Here is an 18,081-nt window from a genome sequence, read left to right as displayed (position 1 = left end):
TTGCTACCTGAATCTCTGCCTTAGCCTCCTGAACAATGTCCCTGCTTCTTATCCTTCTCATCCCCTACAGGAAACATTCTCCTCACAGCATCAAATAATCATTTCAATAATGTCAATTATACCTTGTTAATCCTCTGTTCAGAACACCTGACTCAGTTCTCATTACATGTAAAATAAAATTCAAGCTCTTTACCTAGTTTACAAAGCCCTTCATTACCTGGTCTCCTCCTGCTTTGAAGACCTCACCTCCCACCACTTTCTCCCTTGCTCACTTCAACAGCACAGGTCTTTTTTAGGTCCTAACATACCACACGCCAAGCTCTTTCTTTCCCCCTTTGCCCTGAATACTCTTGCTACCCTCCCATTGTCTTTGCATGGTGGTGTTCTCTTTTAATTCAGATCTCAGCTTAAATGTCTTCTTGGAGAGGCTATCCAGTCCAATACTATCACATCAACCTATTTTTATTCACTGAGTAGAACTTGTTACTATCTCATTGTTTCCTCTGCATTTGCTTGTTTATCTGTCTCTCCCTGCCCATCCCCAACGCCCAATTAGTATGTAAACTCCACGGAAGCAGAAATTTTTCTATCTTGTTCACAGCTATATCCTCCACAGCCTAGCACTCTGTAGGCACTCTATAAATATTTGTTAATTGAATGAGTGAATGCTGTTCTTTAGCTAGACACTTCCTAAACAACATCTGTAATACGAAAGTATAGAGAGACCATTTTGACCAAGCACGAGTGTGGGTAGAAGATTTTTTTTCCAAGCAAGCCTGGATTTTGTACTATGGTTTAAATGAGATCTGAAATGTACCATGTGCAATTGCTTTGAGAAAGGCTAAATATTTTCTCTCAGACATAGCTTATTCTCTTTTTTAAAATCATGGGATACCTGGAAAAAGAGAAATATTACTAAATATCTGCTTAAAGAAACCACAAGCTGAAAACCTCTGATTTACAAACAAAGAAATGTAAGCAAGCAAGCTAGTCATATAGGAACTCAACTGTGTGTTCAGAATCGGATCCCAAATCTATGCAAACTTTTGGTGTTGTGCTTAAATAATCATTCTCCTCGCCCATGGTGCTGCTCAGGGAAATTAATAGTTTTTGGTAATAGTCCAGAATTTCACTGGCTAGGAGTCCTCCAAACCGCCTATATTAATAAAAAAGAAAACACAGAGGCTACAAAAATCATAATTTAAAAAAATCACATTTAGCTGTATTATTTTCAGGTAACTAACCATTTCAGTTTATAGATAAGTAACCAAGGAAATATGTGGACAATTCTTCACAGTGCCTTGTGGAAACTTCTTCTTCAGTGCCTACTTCTTTTTTAGAATTTCTTTTTTAAAAATTTTTATTTTTTTAAAGAGAAAGGGTCTTGTTCTGTCACCTAGGCTGGAGTACGGTGATGTAATCACAGCTTACTGCAACCACGAACTCCTGGGCTCAAATGATCCTCCCACCTCAGCCTCCAGAGTAGCTGGGACCACAGGGGTACACCACCATGCATGGCTAAAGGACTCTGCTTCTTAAAGGAGAACCTTTCAGGGCTCCAGGCTATGACAAGCTTCTTGACCTTTCTAGGTTGCCCTCTCCTCACACTATCCTCATACCCTTACTTAACATGCCCTCTGTACCTGCCCTGGCCATTGCACAGAAGAGCCAGTGCACTGGCTGAGCTCTCAGAATACACCAGGCAGTGTGCGGCTTCACATACATAATCACATGTGGCCCTCATCACCCCACGCTGCATTGAGAGTGGTATTATTACCTCCACTTAATTCACCAGGGCACTGCAAACTTTGGACGCATCAGCATAACTGGGAGGGTTTAAAAACAGATTCCTGGGCCCCACCTGCAGACATTCTGACTCAGAAAGTCCAGATGGGATCCAAGAATATGCATTTCTAACAAGCTCACAGATGCTACAGATCCCCTACCTTGGGTAACATTGATATAGATGATTTAGAGCGGTTGTCATATGCCAGCGTCACCAAGTCATTAGTCCTAGACCATGGTTTCAAACCCAGCTTTGTTTTGAGTCAGAAGTTTGGGTGATTACCAATGGATCAAAATGTCCTTCTTTTTGAGCTGCATAAATAAGGCTCCAGCACTTGTTTGTTGTTGCCTGAGATAGTATTTGTTTGCTGGTTATAAAGAATATGTTAGGACTTATATAGTGAGATAAAAGTTAATATTCTATTCAGAATCCCATGTATAAAATGGGCATGATGATGCAATCCTCAAATGAGTCTTTGTGATAAATGGCTAGCAAAATTGTTATGATACAAAATCTCCACAACATTTAACATTTTCACAATGTTGCAGAGAAGGCCCATATTTCATTACTGCTTTCATCACAGGAGGTATCATGAAATATTATTTTTTCCAAAATGAAGTGCATGATTGAAACCACCTTTGCAAAGATCACGGCAGTGAAAGAAGTCTAGCATGGCTGACTCCATCTTGTTTCTAGTCTCACAGGCTGGATGTTCTTGTTCATTCCTCCTAACCATGGGAGGAATTTAGTTTATAGTTTAACTTGGAAGCAAGGATGGTAATAGTTCCTCCCTAAAACTGATCCCCTCCTTGTTTGGGTACCGAAACTGTCTTTGATATAATCTAAGCAAAATCTAATTAGGAAAGTATATGTATACATATACACGTGTAGGGGATAAACAGGAGTTTTTAAAGTTATCTGAGGGTCAGAATTGTCCACATTTCTTATGTTATGAGAGATAGGACTGATCACTCTCAGATATATATTAACCCTGTCTTTTTATTTTTATTTTTATTTTTTGTATTTCGGTGCTCTGGTATCTGGGGCCTTGCTGACTTCTGGAGGCTAGCCAGTCTCTAAAGATAGTAAACAATTTGCTCTGGAGCACGCTTTTCAAATGCAAACCGATCAATCCAGACACCATATCCCCAACCACTTCCTCTAGTGGGCTTTCACAATCAGGGCCACCATTTCCCCACCCTAATCACCCCAGGGCCAAGTATGAGACGACTACAGCCAGCCCCTATGCCTCAGAACCCACTGATACTATTCAAACTGGCCAATCCTAAACCTGCCCAATCCTCCCTGTGAAAACCATACGAGAAGATCTCATCCACGTTTTCCTCCCTCTCTCAGCCTCCTGACCCACCCCAGGTCTGCCCCATGTGGTCCCCGAGCATGCAGTGTACTCTTCTCTTGGGATCTGTGAGTATAACAAACTTTCTTTGCACTGGCAGTTGTCTCCCAGCATGTTGGCCTTGCTGTACTTAAATAAAAATAAAATCTCTATTTTAAAACACTATACTACATGGGGTTACTTACTGAATACTGTACATACTTCCACTTTAGGTAGACAAGGGTGCCATCATCTCTCCCATTCACCAGAATGTTTTGTCCATCCATTGAAATTCTCATTGACTGAATCCCATGACCCTGGTGAGAATGACTCCGACACCGAGCAAACGTTTCCTAAATAGTTAAGAAATAAAGCAGAAAAATTACAAACGCAATTCTACCACATGGCTTTTCTAATGGGGTTATATGCCCCTTTTTTGTGGAGAAATCATTTTCTATTTGCTAACAGCATTTTAATTGGTATGGAAGTAGCCAATTGGCAATACATAGCATTTAAAATCCCCAGTCCAAACCACATTCACCAATACTAATTTGTTCTTCCACTACCTTTGTGTAGTATGGAAGGACTGGATTATTATCACCAATTTATAATAGGAAATCAGACACAGAGAAGTTAATGAATTGCAGAAGTCTATAAAGCTAGGGAAGGGGCCTTCAGCAAGCAGAGATGGTGAGTTCCGATGGCTTCAAGAGTCAGGCAGGTTCTATTTATGTGTGAAGTAGCTGAGTGTAATGAGCGAGGGTGACAAGCACTGTGAAGAATGGAAGATAACATGCTCTGAGGATGCTAACTAAGCCAGTTTGATTAGAACTCAAACAAAATGCCTCACCAATTTGGTATATAGGGCAACAATTTAAAAACTGAGATTTCTGAGTCATACTGGTTCTCAACCATGATGCCTTTTCTCATTTAGTTTTTTAAATAGGCAGTATGTTCAAATGGTTCAAAATTCAAAAATTATGAAGGAGTATTCTGTGAAATCTTCTTGTTCCCACGACCTAATACTTCCAATGGCAAGCAAGGTAATTAGTACCTTCAATATCTTTTCAGAGCTTTTATGCATATATAAGCAAATTTTTATATACATATAAAATGTTTCTCTATATGAGATTAATATATACACCCATAATATTTTTTTAAGAAAACAGCTTACCAAAGTATAAACGTCTCGGATACACAGAATTCCACATTTAGCGATTGTTATGAGCCACAATCCATGTGAAGACAGATAGAGCATTCCAGGTCCATACTGTCTGCTTTGTACTTTTTTGTATGGTTTAAGAATGTAGATACCCATATGTTCCTGCCAATCAAAGAAAATAACCACATTATAGAAAAGATCAGGTAAGCAGCACCTTTGGGTTTGCAGATGTACATGCCTGTTGTACATTGTCATTGTAAATAAACTGGTATGCGATAAAGTGGGCACCTGCGTTTGCATCATGTTTCCCATTTTTGCAAATAAAAGTTTGTTTCTGCCAACTAAGTCAAGTCTTCTTTATTTGTTTACTTGCCATTAAAAATCCTAGCCTACACTGATAATCTTTACTTTTACTAATCATTTCATATATCTTCATGCTTAAGTCAATATTCCCCATATGTTTCATGCATTCCCACCTCCAAGCCTCTGCACATGTCCTTCCTTTTGTCTAGAATGCCCTTCTCTGCTCCATCCCCACCAGTCCTGCCCTGCCTCCCTATATGAGTGCTGCCCACCAAAATTGTATGCAATACCTCTCCATGTTTAAATCTGACTTATTTTTCAAAGTCCAGATCAAATATTGCTTCCTTCATGAAACTTTTCTTGAATCTCTCTTGTCACTAATCATTTCTTCCTTCTCTGAATTTCTATGTCTAATCCCGGCTACTCTGGCAAAGAAGAGCTTTGACTGAAGAATTTAGAGGAAGGAAGGTAGACCTTATCAAAGTGGGTAGACAGACATCAAGGGAAACGGACAGGTCAACGGGCAGAAAGCAGGAGGGTACTGGGCCATTATGTGCAGCAGGAGGTGACACAATGCATGAGATGTCTGAAGATAGTGTAATGAAAAAATGCCAGAAACGCAGTTTAATTATTTTTTGCAATTTTGGTTATGGCTTAGATACAAAGTTCCACTGCAAATCAAATCATCTACCTTGTAGCCCTTGGCTTATGTAGAATAGATTTCCTAATGCTAGGTTGTTTTTTAAGGCATTAAACTAATATTGTATCATCTGCATGTTTATCTGACAAAGATGATGTATGTGGCACAAGTATCAGGTTGCTCAAATATATTGTATGATGGATTAACAAATAACACTATATACCTAGCTCAAGGGAATTATATTAATATAATGAAGGCATTTGTTAACTGAACTATTCTGTTAACGTGGTCAAGAGGATCACATCTAATCAGTACAATGTGTCAATCTTGATTGCTAAGACAAATGAGAGCACACTTAAGTGTTGACATACTTCTTTAGGAAGAAGGTAGCTACAGATGTATGGCACTTGACTACAGAAGCCATATATTTGTTTACTTTGAAAGTCCAAGACTGCAGAGGACAGAGTGTGCTCCAACTCATACAGGTACTTATGAATGATTTCATCTTTCAGCCTTCCTCTTTCATCAGCAAAAATTGTGGAAACTATTAGATTTGGAAAAAGAAGAGAAATCACTTGCACCATATATTAGTTTTGGTTTTTTAAAATTATGAACAATTATGAAAAGCAGAATAAAATTTAAATGCTCAATATTGCGGAAGCTAGTAGGTGATAAAAATGATTTAAAAACACTTGTCTCCCTAGAAATACTTTGAGTATTAAATGACTGATAGTGGGTAAAATATTTCTGTAATGCCTTGATGAAATTTTAATTAATTAACTTAGAGACATATTAAAAGAAACCCATGGTGGTACAGAGACTCTTATAAAAACATAAAAGTACTTTGAGGTTGTCAGCTCTCTTCTGCTCTATAATTATATATTTGCAAAACTGCCAACCAGATATATTTGTCATTAAAACAAGGAAAGAGTATCTATTTTCTCATACCTTTTTATCCAGAAAACTTTATAATTTTGTCAGTGAAGGGAACTACACTGTAATCTATCTGAATTTAACCATGTCTATTCAAAGCTACAAAACAAGAGACATCACAAAAATAACAAATCAATTTGATGTGTCCGTTCATCCTCTCTCTTTTCCTATGGTAATAAAGCAGACTCATAAGTCAGGAAGCCCAAAGGAAAAGTCCACACTTCAAACTGTTTAGCATGTTGGTTTTACTCTGTAAAGGCAGACAAAAGGTAGCCATTTTACCTCTTCACATGCCAAGAGAAAAATAAAACAAACCCAAAAAACAATAACAATGATGTATCTGGGCTGAGGAGCAGAATTGGTTGCTTGTGTTTTCTTTACCTTGTGGCAGTAACGTAGGCAGTGTGAACATCTCCAACCTGCTTCTCCCTGCTTCCGGAAGCGAGGAAAGCACCATCACTTCCACTATGTCTGTTTCTGAAAGAGACACTGTGGATATCTGTAAAATGTCTTTGGCCACTTCTGAAAGCAAACAGAAATCAACACCACAAGTGGTCATTGATAAGTTTAAAGAATCTTTTACCTTTCCAATTAAGATATCACCTGTGGACTTGCCTTCACTAAATCTTTAGAATCAAATTATTTGCTGGATATTTAAAGTGACCTTTAAACATAAGTTACAGGGACATTTTTGATGAATGGATGAGGGATTCTCCTGATTAGATGTCTAGACCAGCAGATTCAAACCAGCCCAGTCTGTCTGGGTTTCTTTCCCAGTCAGGGTGGCCCGAGAGTGTATCATCTCCAGCCCCTATCCCTCCAAACCAGCACCTGCATGTGCTGGTCCCCAGAAGTCCACTCCAGCCAGGTTACCTGCTCCTAAGATTGGTTAAACTCAGGCATCGGCCTTCTTTGCATCTGTGCCCAAGGACTGTGGGTGTGGTGGAAACATGTGACTTTATGAGCTTGCTCCACTAGAAAGCCAGCTGATCTAACCTCTGCAAGGTGTGCCAGGCCTGGAGCCCATCTTGGATTTTTTCCAGATTCACTCTTCCACTCTTCATGGGACTGTGCTGCAGGTGCCCACTTTCTCAGGCCCTTCCCCAGGCGGTCAGCCGATGACCTTCTGTCTTCCTTAACAAGGAAGACCAAGGACATCTACATAAACTCAACCTCAACTTTCTTATCCTGAGACTCACATTTTCCCCCTGTCTGTTTCCATTTTCTCCCTTCATTTCCCGACATTGTTGTAGGAACAAAATGTAATCCCTTCCTGCCTGTGATTTTGAGCCCATTCCTCCAATCTCCTATTAGACTGTACATTATCAATCACCTCTTAGCTTCTTGTGTCCCTTATGGTTCCTTTTATTCAGCCCTCATGACTCCCCTGTCTTCAAATAAGAACCTTACTCCAACTCTGCTGCCCCACAATAGTTACCATCTGATTCTCTTTTCTCTACCGCAAACTTCCTAAAATAGGTTTAGCACTTTCTGACTTAATTTTCTTACCTCTATTCCCTCCCTAACCTTCTTCATTCCAAAGAAGTAGCTCTCTCAGGGATCACCTGCTGACTGGCAAATATATGAGAGCCTGTCCCAGCCCTCACCCTACCCATACTTCAGTGTCAGCCTGTATTTTCATCCACCTTCCTTCTTTAGGCTGTTTCTGGAGAGGATGACTCCCAGTTCTCTTATTACTCTGGCCCAGCCTCAGTTTTCTTCACTGCCTCATCTTCCTCTGTCCACAGCTTCCATATAAAATGTGGACCAGGGTTCTATTCCCAGTTTCTTCCATCCCACCCTCTGGCCAAACAGATACATTAAAAAATGGGGCCAGGAACAGTGGCTTATGTCTGTAATCCCAACACCTTGGGAGGCTGAGGTGGGAGGATCGCTTGACTCCAGGAGATCAAGACCAGCGTGAGCAACACAGGGAGACATTTTCTCTACTAAAAAAGAAAAAAAGAAAAAAAAGTAAACAAAAACAAAACAGAAAACAAGCCAGGCTTTGGGGCACAAGCCTGTAGTCCCAGCTACTCAGGAGGCTGAAGCAGCAGGATTGCCTAAGCCTAGGAGTTCAAGGCTATAGTGAGCTATGATTGCACCACTGAACTCCAGCCTGGGTGACAGAGTAAGACTCTAGAAAATAAAATAAAATAAATGAAACGGAATATTTAGGCAGGATATACATCCACTCTGAGGTCAGCCACAGGCCCTACCACACTCAGTGCCATCTAATTTGCATATTTAGTTACCTCTTTTGCCCCGTTAGGCATCTAGGTTTACTTCTACTCTTTTGAGCTATGTCATCAGCTTTCATGATTTCAAGATCAGAATTCTATCATTAAGCTTTGAACTACATATCCTGATTTCCAAACTTATGCTAAATATGCCCAAATGAAGAGTTTGTTGGCTTCAAACCTATGGAACTCATCAGCTCAACCTATTCCTCAACCTCTAAAACTTTGTTCTTCAACTAATTACATCGCAAACTTCCAGTACTCAGGCTAGAAATTCTGGGGTCATCGCTGATCCCTTCCTTTCGCATCGAATACCAAGTCCTACCCATTCCATCACTCATGGTTGTGCCCTCTTTTCTCTTTCCATAACTGCAGCATGAGTTTGTGTATTGTGGATAAGAGCACACGCCCTGAAACTGGACTTTCTTAATTTGGCTCTGCCACTAACTAGATGTGTGGCCTTGAACAAGTACTTAGCCTTGCTGTGCCTCAATTGCCTCATCTGAAGGGATAACAGTAGTATCAATTTCATGAAAGTTGTCTAAGAATTCAATGGGTGGAGACATGCAGAGGGCTTAGAATACTGGCTACCACATAGTCAGGCATTCCTCAATAAGTGTTGGCTGTTGTTATGATTATGACTATTATCATCTCTTGCCTTGGCTAATATTATAGCTTCCAATCTCATCTTTTTAATTTCTTTCTTTTGCCTTTCTACTCCATCCTTCACACTGGTATCAGAGTCAGTCTCTAAAAACCAAGTCAAATCATGCCAGCTCCATCTTGAAACCATTGACGATGGCTCATTAACCACAGAACAATTCCAGACTCTTTGGAATGATATTCAGTGTCCTTTCTCTTTCAGACTTCATTGCCATAGTCATCTTCTAGTGAACTCTTCCATTTACCTGTTATACCAGACTTTTTTTTTTTTTTCCATTCCAAGTACCTTTGTTTGGGTTATGTTTTGAGCAGGAATACTAATATGTCCTATCCCACACCTATGAAAATCCTTTAAACCCACTACTCTAAGCCCTTGGAAAACTCTCCTCCAATCCTCCACATCCCCTGACCAGTGCCCACCTTCACCTCCACTCCTCTCCTCACACCTGGCAGAATGAATTGCTGCTGTATCTGAGTCTACGCACCATTCTGCATTTTCCTCCTCTACTAAATTGTCTCCTTAATATTTTCATCCCCCTACAAGGCCTAGGTTTGGCATTTTGCACCTAGTAGGCACTCACTAATTTTTATAAGTCAATGATAAACAAATTAAAAAAATTAGGGGTGAGACTTGGCAAAGTGTGAGGAGCAAAAAAAAAAAAAAAAAAAAAAAATTTTAAGGAGAATTTAAAAAAAATTGTGTGTGGGGGGGAAACACATATACAATTGGCATGTAAAGCCAGAGAGAAAACAAAGAGAAAATTCTTTATTAGAGATAAAATATTAAAAAATATTTTTGAGAGAAATCAACCCAACTTCTCTGTATGTTAATATTAGAAATGTTTAGCCATTTCATTAATTTATTCAATAATTGATTCAAGAAAATTTGTTTAGCATCAACTATGTACCAAGCAGATAACTCTAATATTTCAAATACATCAAAACATAATGTGAGAATTCTCCTAAGTAACTTTAGTTATTTAAAAGTTACTCTTTCAGAAAATATGCCATAAATAATTGTCTCAATATAACTCCATTTTCATAACCTTAAATTCTTTGAAATAAAGAATTTTAAATGTTTTAAATTAATATATTTTAAATTAATCAGCCTTCTATGTTGTACCTGTGAATCCAATAATCCGAAATGACCTTGAGGAGCTGGCACAGATAATAAAGACTCTTCCTTCTGATGTTCCAACTAACAGAAATATTCCTCGCTGATCATAACTAGAAAAGAAGAAATCTGATGATCAAATCCCAATTGTTTCACCAGCTAGATGGTGAACAAGTTTATTGAACGGCCACAGAGATATGTTCAAAGCCAGTCATTTTTACGGTTTGCGATTTTTAATATTCTCTGACCTTATAAAAGTGGAGTGATTACATGTAGATATAATCATTGTACTTTAGGCCAATGCTATTTCCAAATTGCAACTTTAATAAATACAGTCAAGAAGATTCAGTAAAGATGGGCAGTTGGTTCATCATAAGTGAATGAAACATGTTGGTAGAGCTTTCTTGATGTTTCAAGTGCAAATAAGCAATTCTCAAATTAGCGGTGGGTGTGACATTTCATTACCCTGTGACTGGTACCTGGCAGTGGGAGGAAGAATGTAGTGAAACATGTCTACAACTTTATCAAATTAGAAAAAGTGGGAAGACGCAAATTAGAATAAGATGATCTGAGAAAGGAAAGGCACAAAAAATGACGGTGCAGAAGGGCAGGGGGTAAGGAGGTTATCCCTCCTTCCCCACTGAGCTAGGGTGGTGGAGCTGGGCAGTCCACAGTGGCAGGACCAGCTCCCAAGTGTGCTAGCTGTGTAATGTGTAATCTTGGACAATGCTTCTCTTCACCTCTCTCACCCTGAATTCCCTAATTTGTCTAATAGGGATAAGAATAACATCTCTCTGACTGGTGTTTTGAGGATCACATTCTACAAGCTACAGTGATCTCAAGCTGTAAAGCAGAATACAAATGTCTGTTCTTATTAATACCTAATAATATAATAAATTAAAAACAGTAATAATGATAGCAACTACAAGTCCAAATCTAATGTCTCTATATTGTCATCTTAAAAGTATTGTTTCGAAAGTTTTGAAATACTCTAAATGTTCATTAATATACTGTTTTTAAAAAATGATAGTATATTCATATAATGGAATACTATGTGGCTATAAAAATAATAAGGCTGGTCTTTATGTGTGGATATAAAACATTTTCCAAGATATACCATTAAGTGAAAAAAGAAATGAGGCATTGTACATAGTTTTCTCATTTTAAGAGCAAAGGCAGTGACTCTGGAGCCCAACGACCTGGGTTCAAATCCCAACATTTGCCATTCACTAGCTGTGTACTATTGAGCAAGTTATTTAAAATCTTCGTGCCTCATCTTCCTCACCTGTCAAATAGAGAAAATAAGAGTGTTTACCTCATGGAGTTAATACAGCAGAAGTGCCTGGCACACTATACATACTTGATGGCCATCGATACAAATAAAAAGAAGTGCTTATTATGTTTTGCTTGTTCATGGATAAAACATCTCAGGAGACATGAGAAGTTGGTACCAGGCTGCCTGCAAGGACAGACCTGGGTATGGGGGGTACTTTACTTCACAGCCCTCTGTACCTTTTGAGTGTTGACCTGAGTGAATATATTAACATTCAAAACAAATGAAACATGTAAAACTTAAAATTAAAAGAAGGGATGGCTTCACTAGAATTTTCAACAGACGGTGACACAGAGCCGCTCCTGGAAGCAGAAGGGACTTACGTGACATGCTGCACGGACGATTCCGAGAGAAAGGCTTTGTCCACGACCTGAGGGGATTCCTTATCATATACGCTGATGAAGTAGACAGAACCACCCTCTGTGCCCACGGCTGCAGAGAGGGAGGATGGACAGCAAGCCAGAACCGTCGCCTGTTTAAAATAAACCCCAGATGCGTATCTCCATTGTGCCTGCTCTCCTGCATGTAAGCATGCTATTACACAATGTATTTGAAAAGCCTACAGGATGAGAAGAGTGGCAAGTGTTGTGTGGTGGGTTCTTTCAAATTATAGCCTCAATGTTCCTGAGCTGATCAACTGCATAAGACGGCACAGGAATCTGTACATCTTATTCTTTTATCCTAAAATTAGAGTAATAAAAATTATAGAGAGATTTCTTGAAATTTAAATCATGGCTTCGTTTTTATCTCTAAATGATGATGAAATGATTATGCCCACAATCTATCTAAGTGATTGTGAAACACTTAGACCAGTAATAGTGAAAAATAAAACAAAAGAAGGTAAAAGAAATTCTTAGCATCTTGTAAACATTTTAAAATATTTATTTATTAGCGATGGAGTCTTGCTCTGTCTTGAACTACTGGAGTGATCCTCCTGTGTCAGCCTGCCTAGTCGCTGGGATTACAAGATCAAACCACCACACCTGGCTTTTAAAACATTTTTATAGATCCTGAGATGCTGGTATGAGTAAGGAAGACTTAAGAAAATAACTATATCACTGGAAGATGTATTCAGTCACCAAAGAAATGCATGACAGATTCCCACTTATCTCACAGTGATTTATATAGAATATGATGTCTAAGAGAATAAATTGACTTTCATAATACTATAGAAATTAGTATTCTTTCTCTATAAATACTTTGTAGATTGTTTTGAATAAAATCATGGAACTTAGGGCTGAAAAAGAACGTAAGAGATCATTTTGCAAAATAGAAAACGCAGGCCAAGGAAGTCCAGCAGCTTACCCAAGGATCCCATATGTGGCGACAAACTTCAGAAGAAGCACCCAGGTGTCCTGCCTCATTAGAATGCACACAGTCTCCCAACTGAGTGGGCTTTTTGTAAAATTGAAAACCTTTATGGGAAGTGTGTGTGTGTGTGTGTGTGTGTGTGTGTGTGTGTGTGTGTTCCCAAAATAAAAATAATCAGCTGAAATTCTCCTTCATTCCAGGGCAATGGTGTGCTAGTCTGAAAATGTACAGTAAGGTCCAGAGGAGTCTTATGTACCCTTGCAGGTACCATCAGGAGACGCTGCTAGTGTCCAGGTATCTTGACACTGTGGTGCTGGACTGGGATCCCCCAGGACCACTGCCTGAAGGAAGGCAACACAGTCCCAGACACAGGCAGAGAGACCTGGCATCAGCATTACTGTATCTGTATCAATTCTCTGTAGGGTAATGGTACCTGTATCCCTCGTTGCCCAAGAGGAACAAGGTATATCCTGATTATATGGGCCCCTGGGTGGTTGTTAAATGTTTGTATGCCTCTAATGTGTGAAAGGACATGTCATTAAATGCACTTGTAAGATCTCTCCTAGTTTACTATTTCTAATAGAAATGAATACATATAACCTTTTGTCACAGAGATTATGGAGTCTTTTCATATTTCAAGTTTTCTCAGTAAGAAATTTTATCTTTACTTTTGTGGGAGAGTTTTATTTATCACACTGAATTATCTATCTTTTGCATCTTATGTAAAATATGATGCTTAGTCTTCTATAATTGAGATTTTAGTTTTATAAAAGGGAAGGATTGAAACTCCCTACCTAATACCAAGATCCATTTCTCAACTAGAACTGTGTAATGCAGCAAATAATACTACTTTTTTTTAAAAGACAGCATTACCATTGTTTCTTGGTCCTTTTGAAATATTATTTTATGCAAAATGCACTGTGAACATGGCAGAAATAATGGTATCACATTGTGGTAGGTGTTGCAGGCAGTGTGGTTTGCAATTCAGCATCCATATGTCCTCCTTCTGGAAAATCTCTTGAATATTCACTGAGAAACTATCCTTCCCCTATTTTCAGGGACAAGTGGAATGAATCTAACTCCCATTTCCAGGGCTGAGTTGGTGCATTAATTAGGCACTTAATTGCATTTCTCATCCCCTGTGCATATGATTAGTTCACAGATGTTATTAAGACATTAGAAGACATTTACTGAACCTTCTGGAAAGAAGAAGCATCTTTGTTCTTCCTCCCCCTACAGTAGGAATTTTTCTTCCCTCTCTGACAGTATGATGTGAGGTTGGCACCTGTGGTATCTGGGTGTACCTCAGTGAGGCCTAAGATGAAACTAAAGGCATAGTGTGGAGACAGAAAGACAAGGTCCTTAGTATATCATTTAAACTGATGGACTGAGGCACACATGAGGCCAGACAAGTTCTGTACTTTATAGTTGATTGTGCCAATAACACTCACTTTTTAATTTTTGGCTTAAGCTGGTTAGAGTGGCAACTTTCTTTCATTTCTAATTGATTCCCATTAAATGGGACCATTTAACCAGTTATGGCCAAAGGGATATTTCATTTCTGAGAAAAAGCACTTACTTGCTGATTCAGGAGCACCCCCTCTCCCTCCAAAAGACCTTTCAGGACTCTTTTCCTCTCCTGCACACAGCACAGAGGAAGTATTCTTTGATGGAGCCCCCATCAGCCTGGCTCCCTGAGAGACTGTGCAAGAGGGACCCCTGCCAATCCACAGTGAACTTACGACATGAGTAAGATATAAACTACTGGGGTTTCAAAAACAACTGCCGCCACAGAAAACCTACTGCTTTCTATAACCAATACGGTTCTATCTTGTTTTCTATAACCAATGCTATGGTTCCACTCTTGGGGCTGTGGCATATACTTTACACACAGGGATTACTCTAAACCTAGAAGGCAAAAATGCAGTGAGGCTTCTGTAACAAGTATTTCTACAGACTATTGATGTGTGAATATGAAAAGGTAGATTGGATTAGAATTCAATAGATTTTTAAAACTCCATTTATCAAGTATACTTACTGGGGTATTCAGATAAATCTTGCTTACACAAGAACAATCCTCCAGCCACCAAACACAAATTTCCCCTGAATGTGTAAGTGTCTGTAACAAAAAGAAAAACAAAAACTCTACATGGAAAATAAGACTTTCCTATGGAAGCATGTTCTGCCTCCCTTTCCAGTGTGTTGATGATTTAGTATAAAATTTCATTTTATTTATGTGGATTATAAATACTTATTTTATCATTTCAATGCCAATGCTTCATTTCTGAACAAATATTAACTATAATCTTTAATGCAATTTAAGTAATACATAATAACTAATTAGTATTAGAAAAGTAAAATAAAGATTTTTCATGTAACATATTAAAGATAAAAGTTGCTTATAAAAATCAGTAAAACTATTGCCTAATGAACAAATGTAGAAATAGGAAGCTATACATTGTTCTTTTTTAAATTACTAGAATTTATTTTTTTAGAGCAGTTTTAGGATTACAGAAAAACTGAGCAGAAAGCACAGCGAGTTCTCCTTCCCCTTCCCCTCCACACACCTACTACCCTACTATTAACACCTTGCATTAGTGTGGTACATTTGTTACAACTGATGAGCCAATACTGACATATTATTATTGACTCCTTAGACTGAATTAATGTATTGCACATGGCAACTATTTCATTTTCAACCTCAAGTGGTGCTGCTGCATTACACAGAAAAAAGATACTAAATAAATACTAACAGTTTACTGAGTGCTGACGACTCATTAGCAATGAACGTGTTTTAAAATGTGTTAAAGCCTGGCTTGCAGAGCTTGGGTGGTGAAAACCAAAAGATGGCTCCTAAGATCTCAATTGTGTTGGCTGTTTTCAGAAGATGATATTATGAAGTCACAATATGAGGGTATCATTCTAACTGGGGGGTAGATTTGAGGATGGAAGTGTCTAGCATCTCCACCACAGCCTTCAAGGACAGCCTCTGCCTCCTATTCACATTGCTTTGCCCATGAACTTTCAAAGTTACCCAATAACATATAAATAGGGATTTAAATCTCACAACATCATCATATCTTTAGTCCTACTGTGACACAGTAAAATATTCTTTACCATGAAGTGTTGGGTTCCAGGTGTGATAAAGTCAACTGCCTGAAATTTCCCATCACAAGCATCTAGGACTTTATTTAAGGTTGGCTCCTCACCAAAAGTGTAGATATAAACAGATCCCTGATAAATATACAAAAGGAAAGAAACATATTGTAATTGTTGTGTATATAGTTCAACAAATATTTATTAAATGCCTACTGTAACCAAGGTACTGTGTGGAAACAGATGATGGGAAATCACAGATCAACTCAGTAAGACCTTGACCCTGAAGGCCTTAAAATCTAGACACTTGATTTGTTTGTTTGTTTATTGATTGATTGGTTGATTCATTCATTCATTCACTTATTTATCATTTTATTTTAATTAATTAATTTTTCGAGACAAAGTCTTGCTATTGTTGCCCAGGTTGGAGTGCAATGGCACAATCTCAGCTCACTGCAACTCCCACCTCCCAGGTTTAAGCGATTCTCCTGCCTCAGCCTCCTGAGTAGCTGGGATTACAGGCATGCACCACCATGCCCGGCTAATTTTGTATGCTTACTAGAGACAGGGTTTCAACATGTTGGTTAGGCTGGTTTCAAACTCCTGACCTCAGGTGATCCGCACGCCTCGGCCTCCCAAAGTGCTGGGATGATAGGCGCAAGCCACCATGCCTGGCCTCATCATTTTAAATAACCATAAGACTTTCTTCTTCAATTCCAGACATTCGTGTTTGTTTTGGTTTGTTTTGTTGTTGTTGTTTTTGTTTTGTGACTGAGTCTCCCTCTGTTGCCCAGGCTGGAGTGCAATGGCGGGATCTTGGCTCACTGCAACCAACCTCTGCCTCCTGGGTTCAAGAGATTCTCTTGCCTCAGCCTCCTGAGTAGCTGGGATTCCAAGTACCTGCCACCACACTTGGCTAATTTTTGTATTTTTACTAAAGACAGGGTTTCACCATGTTGGCCAGGCCGGTCTCAAACTCCTGACCTCAAGTAATCCACCCTCCTCGACCTCCCAAAGTGCTGGGATTATAGGCATGAGCCACCACACCTGGTCTCCCAGACATTCATTTTTTTAATTTACAAAACATAATAAAACATTTTTTCCTGTTTCAAAAATAATATCTATTTATGTAGAAAATTTGGGAAATGTGGAAAACCCAAAAAGTTGTTAAGATGTACTAAATCCTACCACATGCTAAATACAATAGAAAGAACATTAAACATTTAAACAAGCCTTTGTAGAAATAGTTGAGGTATGGCTGAAGCTGTCACTTCATGCTTATTATTTTCAGCTCTCAAACTCACCTCTAAAAAAAAATCTATTCTGTAATGAATGCATCTCTACCAAGTAGCTGGTAATATAATATGGTCATTTAACCAGCAATAAGAAGTCTGCTTTCAGCTAATCACAAGTTCTTCATGTTTACTTGAGTTAAACATAAATATTTCTGGTCTCATTTATCTAAAAAAATATGACTTTATAGGAGTTCAAAATTTGGTAGGTATTTAAAAATTTTATCTTTCTGTCATTTCTTCAATAAATATTAAGTGGATACACAATGCCAGTCACTGCTTTAGATGCTGGGGTTATAGCAGAGGATAAAACAAAATCCCCTGTCCCCATGGAGCTTACCTTCTGCTGGCAGATTCAGATGATAAATAATAAAACCAAATAAAACATACTGCAAGTTAGACAGTGATAATTGTAAGAAGAAAAAGAAAATATAACAGAGGAGAACATTATATAGCAAAATAAGAGGGTGAAATTTTAAAGTGTGTGTTTAAGAAAGACTTCAGTGAGAAGGTGTGGCAGGCCAGATCTCACTAACAGCTGAACAGGCAGGCCTCCATGACAACTGTTTCAGCAATGGCTGAGTGATTAAGTTAAATATTAAAAGCTAATAGAGCCAGTGCCCTTATACAAATGCTTGAATGTAACAAAACCTCACCAAGAGTTTTGCCTAGGCCTTTCCTGGGCCTTGAAGCATGACAAGATAACGAAGATTCCTTGTACATATTTTAAGTATTTATATATTCCTGATAAATTTAATATTTTGTTATTCTGAAATAAGCCCATTTATCTTTAGTAATGATTTTTACCTCAAAGCCTATTTTGTCTAATATTAATATATTTCCACTGGTTTTCTTTGGGTTAATGTTTACAT

The 18,081-nt window shown here is 38.5% G+C and overlaps 1 protein-coding gene across 7 annotated transcripts in view; it reads right to left on the bottom strand.

The window, feature by feature from the left end:
• The window catches only part of LOC105478311 (cilia and flagella associated protein 43), a 107,940-nt gene that overhangs the window by 52,654 nt on the left and 37,205 nt on the right, over positions 1-18,081 (bottom strand). For 6 of the 7 annotated variants that reach the window (XM_011735428.2, XM_011735430.2, XM_011735429.2 and 3 more), the window contains 9 exons: positions 15,939-16,055; positions 14,860-14,940; positions 11,834-11,982; positions 10,187-10,290; positions 6,542-6,682; positions 5,599-5,771; positions 4,297-4,446; positions 3,345-3,475; positions 1,009-1,156 (listed from right to left, as the gene is read on the bottom strand). In XM_011735428.2, coding sequence (XP_011733730.2) covers positions 1,009-1,156; positions 3,345-3,475; positions 4,297-4,446; positions 5,599-5,771; positions 6,542-6,682; positions 10,187-10,290; positions 11,834-11,982; positions 14,860-14,940; positions 15,939-16,055 — 1,194 coding nt within the window. Of the gene's footprint in view, positions 1-1,008; positions 1,157-3,328; positions 3,476-4,296; positions 4,447-5,598; positions 5,772-6,541; positions 6,683-10,186; positions 10,291-11,833; positions 11,983-14,859; positions 14,941-15,938; positions 16,056-18,081 lie in introns of all 7 variants that reach the window. The other variant, XM_071069167.1, reaches the window with a different exon arrangement.

This window comes from Macaca nemestrina, chromosome 9 (genome assembly GCF_043159975.1).
Source record: "Macaca nemestrina isolate mMacNem1 chromosome 9, mMacNem.hap1, whole genome shotgun sequence".
Lineage (NCBI taxonomy): Eukaryota > Metazoa > Chordata > Mammalia > Primates > Cercopithecidae > Macaca > Macaca nemestrina.
This window is presented reverse-complemented; position numbering and strand designations above follow the sequence as displayed.